The sequence below is a fragment of the Myxocyprinus asiaticus genome, chromosome 22 (genome assembly GCF_019703515.2).
Source record: "Myxocyprinus asiaticus isolate MX2 ecotype Aquarium Trade chromosome 22, UBuf_Myxa_2, whole genome shotgun sequence".
In the NCBI taxonomy this organism is placed as follows: domain Eukaryota; kingdom Metazoa; phylum Chordata; class Actinopteri; order Cypriniformes; family Catostomidae; genus Myxocyprinus; species Myxocyprinus asiaticus.
The window spans coordinates 38,132,182-38,148,647 of record NC_059365.1 but is presented as its reverse complement, the minus strand read 5'-3'; the positions used below and the strand labels follow the sequence as shown (position 1 = coordinate 38,148,647).

At 36.3% G+C, this 16,466-nt stretch overlaps 1 protein-coding gene across 1 annotated transcript in view; it reads left to right on the top strand.

The window, feature by feature from the left end:
• Nucleotides 1–16,466, top strand: part of col23a1a (collagen type XXIII alpha 1 chain a) — a 223,534-nt gene that overhangs the window by 151,015 nt on the left and 56,053 nt on the right. The window contains exons 3-5 of the mRNA XM_051649346.1: nt 11,168–11,203; nt 12,599–12,606; nt 14,748–14,774. Of these exons, the coding sequence (XP_051505306.1) occupies nt 11,168–11,203; nt 12,599–12,606; nt 14,748–14,774 (71 nt within the window). The remainder of the gene's footprint in view (nt 1–11,167; nt 11,204–12,598; nt 12,607–14,747; nt 14,775–16,466) is intronic.

Sequence of the window (16,466 nt, the reverse complement as noted above, 5' to 3'; positions counted from 1 at the left end):
ACACATATGCAACGCGGCCGTGTGCATCTCACTCACTCGAATCAGCATCTCCAGCTGCCCTTTATCTCGCTCTCCCGCTGATCAGCTGATTCAGTGCCAACCGTGCTTCATCACGGCCTGGCCACACCCTCCTCCTCATCACAGTGTACCAGTGAAATTTTACAATTCTTTATACCAAAACTAATAATAACTCATTTGTTAATTAGGTAAACATTGTTTTTTAAGTTCTGAAATCATTATTCAGGACAAGGAACAACAGTAATAAAATAATAACAAAGAAACAATTTAAGAAAACAGTGCTTACATTTTCTAACAGCAGTATCAATATCTATTCAAGTATACGTTAAGAAATAAAAAATAAAAAATTACCATAAAACTTAATAGATCACAGGTTTTCACTGCATGATTATAATACATTACTATTTTTAAAGCTACTAAACTTATCCAGCCAAAAGCAATAATTAGTCTTGATTTCTTGTTATTCCTCTACCGTGCACACACACACACACACACACACACACACACACACACACACACATACACGCACACACACACACATATTAGCATGTACAGAGAATGAAGGCATCTGTAAGTCGGGGGCGAATTTCCGAAATGTAGGATCGCAAGGGGATGGGTCGTTAATATTCATAAGGAAAGCGATACCTGATTGATCGAAGAAAATATAACCCAACACTAACCCTACCCATAAACCTAACGCTATCCAATCAGGTATAGTTTTCCTCATACATATGAATGAGTCTTCCCCTGCCATCCTACGTTTTGGAAATCCGTGTGCGGGGGAGACGAAATAAGGAATGTCCCTCATTGTGCCACCTTAGTGTGCCATCAGTGCCCCCTTTATATGGTGCCCCTATGCATTGCATACATTGCATACATGATTTTTGCGCCTCTGGCTGAAGCAACCATGTCATTTTGTTGTGCTTCTATGACACTTTTTGAAAGAGGGCAAAGGCTTTTGTGACCTGGTCAAAGCACTCTAGCAAAATAAACTGATCAAGACCAAGATGAGTAATTCAGTGAAGTTCAAACTCTTTGGAGGTCCTTGCTGTTTGACATATAAAATTACAATTTTGCCACACACCATTTGAGAAAACTTACCAGCCATAAATATTTCTTGCTGACTAACCGTATTTTGCATAATTTTTAATAAAACGTATTTTTTTTTTCGCTCTTACAAATGGTATTATTTCTTTCTTTTTTTTTTTTTTTTTTTTAAGCATATTAGTTACAAACAGAATAGGTAATTGTGTCACTTGTGGTTTAATGCAAGAAATATTCCACATACATGTTGCCACCTAGAGTTCTGGATGGGAAAAACCCCTTTAGTTATCCTAGATAAACTCCTGATGATAAAGTTGTGACAAATCTTCTCTTTAGGAAACAGTTTTATATGTCTTTAATGACTTACTGTATGTACATCAGAGAGGGTCTGATTATAGTTCTTCCAATTCTTTTTAAGCCATGTATTATGTCACCAGCCAACTGGTGAGGACATTTGAACTACTTATGTTAATTTTGGACTCTGGACCCTTGTTTTCTAACTGTAATTGGGTTTAGGAGTCCAACGCCTCTGAGAATTAAGCTGGTGGATGGTTTGATTATATCACTTTAATGTTCCACTTATCTTTACACTGTATCAGGAAAATCAGAATAGAATGTAGTCATATAGTCAGCTTGTTCCAGTGAGACAAAGATCGATCTTAACCGATAACAAGAAACAACTGACAGAATTCTGGCAGAATTTTAATTTTTGGGTGAACTATCTCTTCTGGTCGAGCTGATTTTTGTAACATAGTTGCTGGTCAACCAGCCAATGGCCAACTTGGACAAGCTAATGTCCAGTTTAGACCAGCTACCATGTTCCAAAACACAACTACCCGCTTCAAATGAGCAGCTACTTGTGAACCTGATATTTTCACCTACACGAAACCTCCTGGATTAGCCGATGAGAGCAGATTGGAAATGTAAACCGATCCATGTACTAGGGGGTGGTAGTATTGGGCCCAGGGGTGCTTGGTCATGCTGCGTCCAATGGAGCGTGAGTCTGAACATCCTCTCGGCCTTATATGTTCGATGTTGACTATAAAAATCACTCACACTAATGGAAGAGCCACCCAACGAGTGTCTGGGGCCTCACATAGGAGCCGGCCCCCCTCATAAACACCAACACTTCCAGCGTCAACAAACACATGGAAATGTTTCACTGGCGGGCGACTGGTGATGGAGGGCTGGAGTTTTTTATCTGAAGGTCAAGCGAGTTTAAACTCCATCACACAAGGGCCACTCCTAATGGCTTAAAACATGCACACATTATGGGCAAACCCAGACACTCACGCATGTGCACACAGCCAGATAGAAATGCTAATGGTGGATTCTCTATGTTTTTCGGTTTGGCTTAAATTGTTATTTTTTTCTTTGTACAAAGCATTGGATGGGGTGTATATAGAGGTTGTGAAATCTGTTTGTTTAACTGTGATTGTACAATAAATATATGCAGATAGAATTGGTTACTCATTCCATATTTATTTAAATCATACTTACTGTATCTAGTTCCAAACCCCAAAGTTTGCTTTCTTCCGTATTAAAATCATTGAAAGTTTTAGGGTTTGGGGTTAGACTTTATGGTTAGATGTAGGTTGGGTTAGGAGTTAAACCGAGAAAAAATCATAATAATATTGTTCGTTGGTTTGTTAATTTTTCTCTACGGGAGTAAAATTATTTTTTGTATAAGCTTGTTAGATTTCTTTTGATTTCGCCATCTCGTACTAACTATTATGACTTGCCTTGAGACCGGGTTGCATCAACATTGGCTCAACCAATGACGTGAGTTTGAGGCGGGACTATTTGTTTTTTCTTCCGACCAATGACAGATGGAGGAATGTTTGGGAAACCTGTTTCAAAACAGTCATTGCAATTTCTTTTGTAATGCTAGTGGCACAAAAATGAGACTTTTCAATTTAAATGTTTAAGGCAATTTCTTTAAATGTGCTAACAAACAGTTTCAATGAAAATAAAAATGTAATTGAAAGGGATAGTTTACCCAAAAATTCAAATACATTAATTCATGTAATTATATATTCACCATCATGTCGTTCCAAATATTTCTGTCTTCCATGGAACACAAAAGGAAAATTTTTAAGGTATATCTTGGGCCACTGTTTGTAAATGAGAAAATCCTTAATCTATGAATCTTTCATTTAACAGCACAGGCAAAGCATAACAAGATGGCAAGCATGTTCAATTTATGGTTGTCTGGTCATGGTCATGGGTCTTTATACCATAAGGACTCTGCCAAATGCCTCTTCGATGTACTCTGATGTACTGCTTATGATAAGTTGTTGATTAATACATCTGTTGTTTCTTTGTATACTAAGTATACAGTTTTTTTCAATTTGACACTAAAGCATAAAGGAAATCACAGGAAAGAAGTTTTAGTTTTCAGGACTAATTAAATATTTTTTGCATTGTGAGATTATATTTCATGACAGTTAACCCTGTATGGTGCACATTATGTTTTAACAGTGGAAAAATTTTTCCCATTTAGTTTTTTTGACATAAAATAGCTCTAAAAACAAAAATAAAAAGATCTATATAAAAAAAGAGTAAAAATAAAAACTGGGAAACTTAGCCACACTGTATCACAATGGAATAAGGTCCAAAAACTAGTTTTTCTTAAAACATATCTTTTTGAATTAGATTATTATTTAATTTATATTTAATTAGTTGATGTATTTATACACTTTTAACTCCTATAAACTAAAATTAAATGAATCAATATAATGTGTTCTTCATTGCTGTTTCTGAAACATTAATAAAAAAGAAAAAGATTCTGAACAGATGAAAACAATTTAAATTTGTTCTGATATACATTTTTATTTCATTTGTATTTAAATTCATTACATTTTTAGAATTCATTAGATACATTTTTAATCACATAATTCTTATTACTGTAATATAAAACATCTTCTGTAATGCGATAAAAACATATTATTTAAATTATAAATTAGTTGTATATGATAGTATTTGTTATACAGCCTTTAATGTATACTGATTTATTGAAAAAGCTTTATTACAGTACAGAGAATCACCATTAATAATAATGGGAATTATATATATATATATATAAAATGTCCAGTATATGACTTAATATAATTTCACTGTACAAAAAAAAAAAAAAAAAAAAATCTTAATGGTCCTAAAAAAAATGCAAGGGTTAGGGTTTTACTATATTAATGCAAAATATAGTTTTTAATTTCATTTTATTTTTTTTTACAATGTGTGAGTTTTTAAAAATATACTTACTTTAGTTTACAATGTTATACAAATAATCTAGAATCCACTGAGTGTTACTAAATTCATTGTATAATGTTGCTCTTGTTGTATGCTTACTATTTAACACACGGCACCCAAATCATTACAGACATACACACGCAGACATACTCATACACATTGGAATGTCCAGATAACACACCTCACCTCTCGTTATTTGAAACAGTTTAAACGGATGACTTGCGTTCTGTTATTTGGCTGTTCGTGCTCTCTCATGACCACTGCAGCATTGATTTGACAGTCCGAGTTCCTGTTCTGTTACAAGCCCCCCACAGTCAACATAAACCACCTGTCACACATCACACAACGTTTGTTTCTGCATTTCGCATGAACATGAAAGGTGTTTGTTAGAACATGATGAATAATGCCCAAGTGATTAAAACGGTTGTATTTCACACGTTAGGAAAACCAGAACTACAAGAAGTAAGAAAATTAAAGGGAATACATATTTGTAGTTGGTGAATTCGAGACTGTCCCATTATAAAGAAAGAATTCTTAACATCTCAATTGATTCTCCTACAGCTTTGAGATTAAATGGAGACTTTTTGCTATTTCTACTACTTCTCAGATTTTTCTTCTGAGAAAAGACCCCAGTAAAATGAGACATATGTCTGCCCCAGAGTTTCAGAAAAGATCTCAATAATGTCTCAAACTGTACTCAGATTTGCTGTAATACCAAAAGTATGCAATCAAATGTCAGAGATTTCAATATGAATTTAAATATTTCTCATGATTTTCTTGTTTTCAGTGTTTCTTTTATTCTAAATATTTTCTTAAATTCTTTAAAGACCAAATGGTGATTTTAAATGAAACGATATGTGAGATCTACAAGTCTCATGAGCTTTGAAAGACTGATCTCTTCAATCAAGGCGCACTGCATGATTTTATTGCACTGCGAGTTATCAGTGTTGGTAATTTATAGGTAGGATAATGTGCAAACTTCCTGTTAGAGTAATTATATTGAAAATTGCCACTAGAGCATGGAGACAAAGGGTTGTCAAAGGGCCGTACACAAACCAGACACCTTCTGGTATTAATTTGATTTCCTTTCCATTTATAGACTTTAATTTATTTCAGCAAGGGATATTGGAGAAAAAACAAGGTTGAGGTTCAATAACTTTTTGTGATTTCATTGTTGACATTTATTACGAACAGTTATTGCGCCTGACAAAAAGACACCGCATTCCCCCTCGCTCTGGAAAACAATTACGTTTTTTTTTTTCTTCGAACCATTTGTTTTAGACAAAATGTCACAGTAGCTAAATCAAGCCTACTTGATGACTATAAGAAACAGACGTTTGCGGTCGAATAAGGAACGGAATTCGGCAAGCGGTTAGATCGTCAAAGCTGAGAATAAGGATACACTTCAATTATCTGATTTCTGAATGTTAACTTAACGGGACAGCTATAGGGGAGAACACAGGAGACCTTTAAGATGCTGGCGACTTTGATTACATCCAGATTCAATCAATCCGGCATCATGTTTTTAATCTCGCAGTTGTTACTGTAATGAAAATTGTCCATGAGACAGCTCATCAGATGTTGATTGATAAAAAACAGATTAAAACATGAGTGGGCCCTTCCATCATTGAACCAGTATCTCTGAGTTCCTCCATAGGGTTTATGGGTTCTACTGGTGAAGAACATAGTTACACTTGTATTTATAGCTGTTGTGGTTTAGTCTTTGGTAATGTGATACTGTTTAGTGCAGTAAGCCAGAAGAGCTCAAAGATGAAGCCGCAAAGCTATGTTTTTGCTATGCTGACTGTGATTTGTGTTATCGTATACAAACCCTGGAACATCAATACAGTGGGAAGTTAAAACCCATAGGTCAGAAAGCCTTTTAGATTGCAATAATAAAAATAATTCCTTTCATTAAATAGTGCTTTTCTGGATACATACATTCAAAGCTTCACAGCTAGTGCTTTACAATTAGGTAATATCGATAATGCCACGAGAGAGACAGAATGACATAAGCTAGAGTTTACAGAGAGATACCAAAAGTGCATCTTAAAGGTATAGTTCACTCAAAAATGAACATTCTATCATCATTTACACACCCTCATGTTGTTACAAACCGTTATGATATCTTTTTCCATGGAACACAAGAAGAAATATACAAAAAATAACACATGTAATTTGTACTGTAGATCTACTGCAGTACAGTGATCCATACAGGAGAAACAAAACCCTGAGACTCATGTCCGGTCAGTCAGAGTTGTCTCTAATAGAGGGCTGAACCATCAGGGGTTGATTAACCTACAACAATAATAATAATGCCAACTAGAGACATGTGTATGTGACCAAAGCTTGTTAGCATCCCAGCATTCCCCTCTCCTGCCTCGCTCAGGTATGGTTTCTATTTCACAGTGCCAGAAGTAGAGGGAGGGAAAGAGGTTGATGGAAGTGATTTAGTGCTCCGGGGACATAGAGAGGGAGGGGGTTTAATCGGTTAACCAGAGGAACAGAAAGGAGGGGAGATGGGATTTGGCCAACTATCTCAGAAACCTGGGAGGTATGCCCTCGGCTGCTTTGTTCTAACATGCATTCACATGAGCAGGAAGTGATGTTAGTTGCCCAGATGTATCTTGCACAGATACTGTATGCATCTGTTTTCATCTGTGACTTTGGATTTGCGCCTGGTTCCTTCGTCACACATAAAATATGACCCTGGTGTTTTACACCTTTATACTTAGTCAGGTTACTGGGTTTGGGTCATATGGAGTTCAGGTAGGGTGAGTCACATGAAAACTGTTATGAAATGTTCAGATCCAATTTAATACCAAAATAAAAATGAAAAAATGAGGGCAATTGTCCCTCCCCCAATTGCCAGTGGCCTACTGTAGTGAAAATGTCCAGCTCATACACTACCCCAAAATCAAAAGACAAAAATAAGATGTGATATTTTATATAAAGAATGCATCATTAAGATTTGCATTTTGACATTATTTTAATGACAATGAAACATATTTCCACCTTAAATTCTCATTACTCTAATGCAGAAAAAAAAATCATCACCATAATGCCATACTCTATATATGATTTAAATGGTAAACAATCTGACAATTTTTGTTCCCTGTGATTTTTTTTTTGATTTTTTTTGTTGACATTCACCCATGCTGTATTTATTTATTTATTTTATTTTGTCATTTTAACTGAAAAAATGAATGTAAAATGCTACAGTATTTTTTTTTTTTTTTTTTTTTATTGGTTACCTTATCATGTAAGGTGAACAATTAATATATATATTATATATATATATACACACACTACCGGTCAAAAGTTTTGAAACACTTACTCATTCTTTATTATAATTTTTTTCACAATTTAGGATAATAGTAAAGTCATCAAAACTATGGAATAACATAAATGGAACTATGGGAATTATGTTGTGACTAAACAAACTCCAAAATCAATCAAAACTGTGTTATATTTTAGCATCTTCAAAGTAGTCACTCTTTGCCTAGAATTTGCAGACATGTACTCAACCAAATTCTTGAGGCTTTTTAAACAGTATTGAAGGAGTTCCCATCTATGTTGGGCACTTATTGGCTGCTTTTCTTTATTATTTGGTCCAAGTCATCAATTTCAAAAACTTTTTTTTTTAAATTACATTTTAGTTTTATAATGAAATAAATGAATATGGTGGCACAATTATATTTTTGTCTTCAAAACTAATTTCAAACATTTAAGCATACGCCTTCAGATCAAAAGATTTAAGATCATGAGAAACATTTCACTCAAATGTTTCAAAACTTTTGACCGGTAGTGTTTATATATATATATATATACAGCTCTAGAAAAAATTAAGGGACCACTGCAGTTTCTCTGGATTTACTAGGTATGTGTTTGAGTAAAATGAACATTTTTGTTTTATTATATAAAGTACTGACAATGAAAATTTTGTCATTTAGAGCATTTATTTGCAGAAAATAACAACTGGTCAAAATAACAAAAAAGATGCAGTGTTTTCAGACCTCGAATAATGCAAAGAAAACAAGTTCATATTCATTTTTAAACAATACAATACTAATGTTTTAACTTAGGAAGAGTTCAGAAATCAATATTTGGTGGAATAACCCTGATTTTCAATCACAGCTTTCATGCGTCTTGGCATGCTCTCCACCAGTCTTTCACATTGCTTTTGGGTGACTTTATGCCACTCCTTACGTAAAAATTCAAGCAGCTCAGCTTTGTTTGATGGCTTGTGGCCAGCCATCTTCCTCTTGATCACATTCCAGAGGTTTTCAATGGGGTTCAGGTCTGGAGACTGGGCTGGCCATGACAGGGTATTGATCCAGTGGTCCTCTGTCCACACCTTGATTGACCTGGCTATGTGGCATGGAGCAACGTTCTGCTAGAAAAACCAATCCTCAGATTTGGGTAACATTGTCAGAGCAGAAGGAAGTTTTCTTCCAGGATAACCTTGTACATGGCTTGATTCATGCATCCTTCACTTTAGCCTTGCTGAAGCACCCCCAGATCATCACCGACTCTCCACCAAATTTCACAGTGGGTGCGAGACACTGTGGCTTGAAGGCCACTTCAGGTCTCCTTCTAACCATAAGACAACCAGGTGGAGGATCGGTTATGATCTGGGGGTGCTTCAGCCCAATCTCTAGACCTGAACCCCATTGAAAACCTCTAGAATGTGATCAAGAGGAAGATGGATGGCCACAAGCCATCAAACAAAGCTGAGCTGCTTGAATTTTTGCATCATGAGTGGCATAAAATCACCCAACAGCAATGTGAAAGACTGGTAGAGAGCATGCCAAGACGCATGAAAGCTGTGATTGAAAATCAGGGTTATTCCAACAATTATATTTATATTTATTTTATGTATTTTTTTAATATATTTTTGATTATATTTTCTTGAAATATTTATGATTTTTAATATCAGTTATTTACATTGGAGTGTTTTGTTACATTTTATGTTGTTTCGTTGATGTTTGTTGTATTAATTTAGTGTTAATTTACATGTGTTATCCTGATGCTGTTTTGTGTTCATGTGGGTAACACAGTGCTTTGTCTATACATATTTATAAGCCTTTGATCATGAAAGAGCCACTCTTGGTGAAATTTAATCATCATGTGGCCTTTTGTTTTACCACCTGTGTTACTATGGTGGTTATAGTGCTAAACAGATTTTTGTAGTTCCAATTGGTTGGTATACTGTATTAACATGATATAATTTAATGATATATACCGATGAGCCAAAACATTATGCCTAATATGCTGTTGGCCCTCCACTTGCCGCCAAAACAGCGCCAACCCACCGAGGCATGGACTCTACAAGACCCCTGAAGGTGTCCTGTGGTATCTGGCACCAAGACATTAGCAGCAAATCCTTCAAGTCCTGTAAGTTTCGAGGTGGAGCCGTCGTGGATCGGACTTGTTGGTCTAGCACATCCCACAGATGCTCAATTGGATTGAGATCAGGGGAATTTGGAGGCCAGTGCAACATCTTGAACTCTTCATCATGTTCCTCAAACCATTCCCAAACAATGTGTGCAGTGTGGCAGGGCAAATTATCCTACTGAAAGAGGCCACTGACATTTGGGAATACCATTGCCATGAAGGGGTGTACCTGGTCTGCAACGATGTTTAGGTAGGAGGCATGTGTTAAATTGATATCCAAATGAATGGTTGGACCCAGGGTTTCACAGCAGAACATTGCCCAGTGCATCACACTCCCTCCACCGGCTTGTCATCTTCCCACAATGCATCCTTCCCCAGGTAAATGGTGCACACCTATACGGCCTTCCACGTGATGTAAAAGAAAACAGGACTCATTGGACCAGGCGACCTTCTTCCACTGCTCCAACGTCCAGTTCCGACGCTCGCGTGCCCATTGTAGGCACTTTCGATGGTGGACAGGGGTCATCATGGGCACTCTGACTGGTCTACGGCTACACAGCCCCATATGCAGCAGGGTGCGATGCACTGTGTGTTGTGACACATTCCTTCCATAACCATCATTGCAATTTTATGTGACTTGTGCCACAGTAGACCATCTGTCGGTTCGGACTAGATGGGATAGCCTTCGTTGTCCTTGCGCATCGATGAGCCTTGGGCACCCAGCCCCCTGTCGCTGGTTTGTGGTTTGTCCCTCCTTGGACCACTATCGGTAGGTACTCACCACTGCTGACCGGGAGCACCCCACAAGCCTTGCCATTTCAGAAATGCTCTGATCCAGTTGTCTGGCCATAACAATTTGGCCCTTGTCAAAGTCGCTCAGGTCTTTACTCCTGCCCATTTCTCCTGCATTCAACACGTTGAATACAAGAACTGATTGTTTGCTTACCATCTAATCTACCCAGACCTTGACATGTGGCCTTGTTAGGAGATGATCAATGTTATTCGATTCACCTGTGAGCGGACATAATGTTTTGACTCATTAGTGTATATGGTAGTGAACTGTAAAATATAGCTTACAAACACCACAATGACATCCTGTAATGCCTAAAACATTGTCACTGAATTTTTTACGGTGAATTTCTGGCAACGACAATTGCCTGTTTTGTTTTTTTACCGTAAATTTAACAGGATTTTTTCATTATACTGAAAGGTCTTCCATGGATAATGATATATTTGGAAATATGTGATGGTTGTGAGTCAATGCCAGAAGATCATTTGAGTGAATCCTTTTGTTCAGAATCCTCAAGCTAATGACTCAGAAATACAAGTCAAGACTTTGAGTCAGACTTTAAATCCCCCAAAAATCCCCAAACCTCTTCACTGTTGTTTAAATAATAGATTTATTAAGATATTATATAAGACATTGTTTATTAAAAGATATTTCCTCTTCTTGTTTTAGGTCCACCTGGGAAACGTGGAAGAAGAGGTGACCCTGGTGAGTCTGGTTTCCTAATGTCTAATCAATATAAATCTTTTAGGATGACTTTTTTTTAACTGTTCCATACACATTTTTAGGCATCCTTTGATGGCATGTAAATATTTATAAACATCGTTACTAGTGTGCAGAATTCATAATCATTAGATTTGACTTGGAGGAAGACCTCAATTAATGTGGTTTTGAGTCACTGTAGACTCAACGATGATTCAGAGGTATTAAACTCTGGTTGATAATGAGTCAACCAAGAAAATAAAGATGCTTATACATTTGTAAGTGAACCGTGCATTAGACAGACATATGGGTCTCATGGGCCCAGAGGTTTGGGTCAAAAGAATGATCCATTGTTGCATCATTTGCATAAGAAGTCGTTGTTGCAGTTTGTGAGGTTTATTAAAGATGTAACTGGCTGATGCCTTGCCCTGAAAACATCCCGGACTCCAAGTACACCGTAACTTTATCTTTGGACTGTGGATGTGTACAGTTTGTAGAACCAGCAGAACCTGATCATATCCAATTAACTGGCATTTGGACAGAACAACAATTCTGTCCATCTGTTTTTAAAACCTGTTCCAGCTCCATTGCCCTCGGAGAGGAACTACAAGCACTGGCGGAACACCTTATTTACACTGAGATAGTGGGTCGTTTTGTCACTAGGTCTGCTAGATGTGGTTCTGTTTAGCCATGCCTGCTTGTTGTAGATTGGTCGTAAAGCGGGCGGAGAAGAGTTGAACATGGGGAGATGGATGGAGAAGGTTCTCTGTTACAAAGGCATCTGTTTGTTTCTCCAGTGGGAGAGAGAGAATATGGTTGAAAGCTGGAAAACATTTAGCAGACTAATCAGTGCAAAGATTAGGCAGGTCACATGCAAGTTCGTTCTGGATAATTCATTCATTAAAAAGAGCTAATTTAATTAGGAGCCTCATTAAATGAATAATCAATAGTTGTACTAACCAATTTTGATGTTGCGCCATTTTCCTTTTCTCTCATACCATGTGCTCCACCCCTGTAAACCACACACATTCACTTGCCTTGTTTTTTTAAATGCTTCCCAAATGGTGAAGTTCAGCTATTTTGTGTACAATGGTCAGAACTTGACCATTTCGAATGTTGTCATTAATCCTTTAAGGGCAGTGGGTATTTGAGGCATCATCCACACATAAGTAAATTAGAACGACTTTCAGACTCATAAAGCTTCAAAGCGTCTCTTAAACCTCTCTGTCTCCCCTAAGGGTCATAATAACACTTTCCTGACATACATTTCTACACCATTGTGTCTAGTGCATATGTTGTTGTCTTTGATTGAAGTCAAACTGAAAATGAAAGTAATTTGATTTAGATTTTTTTAAACTAAATTATTTGTCATTTCTCTTTGGTTTTGTTTTCTTTTTGCAGGACCCCCAGTAAGTACCCTGTCCTCATACATCAAAATTATGTCATGTTGTAGCAGATGTGATCTCTGTAGTGTTGTGAGCAGTACTGAATTTTGAAGGTAAGTAATCTAAGAAACTGCATTTTCTTCAGTGCTTTTGAAAGATTAAAGTTCTAGAACCTTCCAAGTTCTAGTCTATCTCCACTGTTGTTTCTCTCATCAGCCCTGGGGTCTTGGGCTAACCCGTACAGTACATTAATGTCCAGATAAAGAGTGTGTGTTGTTTAACAGCAGCCACTTAGAAGCACATAAACAAATAATTAATAATTAGTAATTAAAATTTAGGGGATTCACTCTCACATTTAAATGCGGTTGTCTCTCCCGAAACTTTTTAATGTGTACTGGGCCATATATTTTTAGAGTGTTCAAACCAGATCCTATGATAGATTAAAGTTCTAGAGTGTTTAAACTAGATCCTCTGATATTAAAGTTCTAGAAAGTTCAAATTAGATCCTCTGATACAGTAAAGTTCTAGAATCTTCACACTGATAGATTAAAGTTCTAGAATGTTCAAATCAGATCAACTGATAGATTCATTTTCTAAAGTGTTCAAAGGAGATCCCCTGATAGATTAAAGTTCTAGAATGTTCAAACAAGACCCTCTGGTACATTTAAGTTCTAGAATCTTCACAATGATAGATTACAATTTTAGAATGTTCAAATGAGATTCTGTGATACAGTAAAGTTCTAGAATCTTCACACTGATAGATTACATTTTAGAATGTTCAAACGAGACCCTTTGATACATTAAAGTTCTAGAATCTTCACAATGATAGATTAACTTTCTAGAATGCTCAGACGAGATCCTATGATATAGTAAAGTTCTAGAATCTTCACACTCATAAATTAAAGTTCTAGTGTTCAAATCAGGTCCTCTGATAGATTAAAGTTCTAGAATCTTCACAATGATAGATTAAAGTTCTAGAGTGTTAAAGCCAGATCCTCTGATAGATTAATGTCTAGAGTGTTTAAACAAGATTGATTAAATTTCTATATTCTTCACACCAGTGCTTCTGATAAACTTCTAGAGTGTTCAAACCACATTCTCTGATAAAGTTCTAGAATGTTCAAACGAGATCCTCCAACATAGTCCCATCAGAATTCGTCACAATACTACAAGGTGCAAAGTCTTAACCAATTCTTATGACTTATACATCAACCAATTGCATACGTTTCACAAACACGCGTTCAAACCCGGAAGTGTCACTTTCTTCAGTGTAACACATCAGGCATTTTAACATTAATATCATGGCTATGTTTATGCTCTGGGTCATGTAAGGTGTTACACTGTATGGTTAGGTTTAGGGATTGTGTTTGGTTTAGGGGTTAAAGTTACAAAAAATGTTTTGGGATTAACACAGAACAAATGCCACATCAGAAACTACAAGGACACGAGGGAAGCATCTTTCATTGGTAGGTGTATAACTCGTACGATTTCGTATGAATTAACCCATATGAATCAGTACAAATTTGCCACCTCGTACTATTGTGATGAATTCTGGTGAGATCGGGTTGGATCCTCTGATACAGTACATTAAAGTCCTCCTACTGAGAAAGCTCTAGAGGGTTCAAATGGGACCCTCTGATAGATTACATTTCTTGAATCTTCACTCCAGTACCTCTGAAAGATTAATGTTTTTGGACCCAACACAAGGTTGCAGAATGACTGCTGAGGGTTCATCTGCTTTAGATTAAGGTTCAAATCAAGCCATCAACACCTTGTTGCATTATATCATGTTTCTAATATGTATATTATAACCTGCTGTCATGAAGATTTCATTTAACTGTTTAATGCTTGCAGATGACAAATTTTGTGACAGCTTGAATGTTGTTTTAACAGTATTAGTTAAGTTTATGCAGATTTCTAGAAATTCTTTAGAGCAGTGGTGCTGTACTAGTAAACACTTGGAAAGTAAATGATTTAATGTAGAAATGGTTTAGATGTGTGTTCCACATTCAAATTGGCTAATTAGAATAGTTTACTGAGAGTTTATGTCTGTCTTTTGTCTTTTATTGAATTAATGTCTTGAGACTATGAAAACTGTGCTATCTTTTTTCTTTAATCTAGGTTTATATGTATTCATTTGTTGTACCTAATTTTTATTTGTACAGGGCAAACATGGAAGAGATGGTTACCCGGTAAATGTTCTTTAATTATCTCATTTCAGTCTTGTGCTCTAATCTCAGTCTTAAGGAGCTGTTTTTTATTCCTTTCATTGATTTCTACCACATCCACTACACTTTGATGCTGTCAGTTTTGATTCACATTTTATCTGCTCAAGTATTTTTTCTCTCTCACTTTTCTTTCTTTCTCCCTACTGAGAAAATCAGAGTTTTGAATTTGTGTAGCACAGTGACGTTTGAATTGACAACAGCATCACACCACCACTGCAATCCAGACACCTAAATCGTCTCCAAAAAATGCCAAAAGTGCACTCGACTGCATGCCGCCTCTGCATAGATGCCCGGTTATAATGCTCTTCTCTGTCATTTGATCATCATTTGATTACTGCTGCTTTGCTAAACAGAAAATGTATACATATTGTACATCTCTTTTTAATACAGTTACACTTACCACCTTTTTTCATTGGCGGTAATTGTGTGACTTTAATCATGCAGGCAAATAGCGCTGACTATTATGAGGAAGACAATGAAAAGAGGTGTGTATGCACTGAAAAGAATAGCAGTGATTTCATTTAAATACATTGCAGCGCTATCTCTACACAATTAGGGCCGGGTTAACTGGACTGCAAGTGGTTAGTGAATAAGATGCGGGTTTTTGCACTGCAGAGAGTTGAGTGAATTCGCCCCTCAGTGTCTGAAATCTGCATTTATATATTTTAAAACTCTGTACCCTTCAGTTTTTTGTCATCATAATTATCTTGTAATATAATAGTTCAGAACGCCTGATTGTCACAGTATAAATCAATAAGGTAACATTCCCTGATGAAGATTTATTTTTGTTACTGGTACATGGACAATAATGACACTGAGTTTCCTGGAAGAATGAAAGAACTTCTGGGCTTAATTACATTGTTAATGGTTTTTCTCTGTTGAAAACACTATAGATCCAGCCCTTGGACAAACCTGTGTCCGGAAAACATAGGCACTTACAGTCTCGGAATAAAAAATTAGCACTTTCTGGATTACCCAGAAATGGAAAGTAATGGAAGAGAAATCAGGTGTTGAAAATGAATTGGCCATAGACAAAGCATCACATGTAATCTGTGGCACATGTGGTGACTCAACTTGCACCATCCTGTTTTGCCATGTGCCAGCGCACATCTGAAGATTGTTTTCTAATAACTGGATGCTGATTAGTTCCGCAGTGTGTTTGTGTTAAGTAAGCAATGAATGGAACAATAGTGTTTGCTTGGTAAACTACAATCCATAATTGTTTCTCTTGTTTTGTTCGTGAAACAAACCCTAGTCAAACAACAGCCCCTCCATATATTTTCTTTTATATCTGTTTATACTGTATGAATACAAACTCAAATCAATACTTGGCCTTCAAACAGAGATTTTTGATGAACCCATATGTTGTTGTACACTGTAAAAAAAAAAATTTATTCAGTATTTTTCCAGTAAAATATCCAAATATCTATCCTTACAACAAGATATATTTTAAGCAAGATTTTGTAAGACAATATAACTTGTTTTCAGAGAATATACTGTATCTTAAAAAAAAATATATATATATATATACTCACCGGCCACTTTATTAGGTACACCTGTACATCAACTTATTCATGCGTTTATCTAATCAGCCAATCATGTGGCAGCAGTGTAATGTATAAAATCAAGCAGATACGGGTCAGGAGTTTCAGTTAA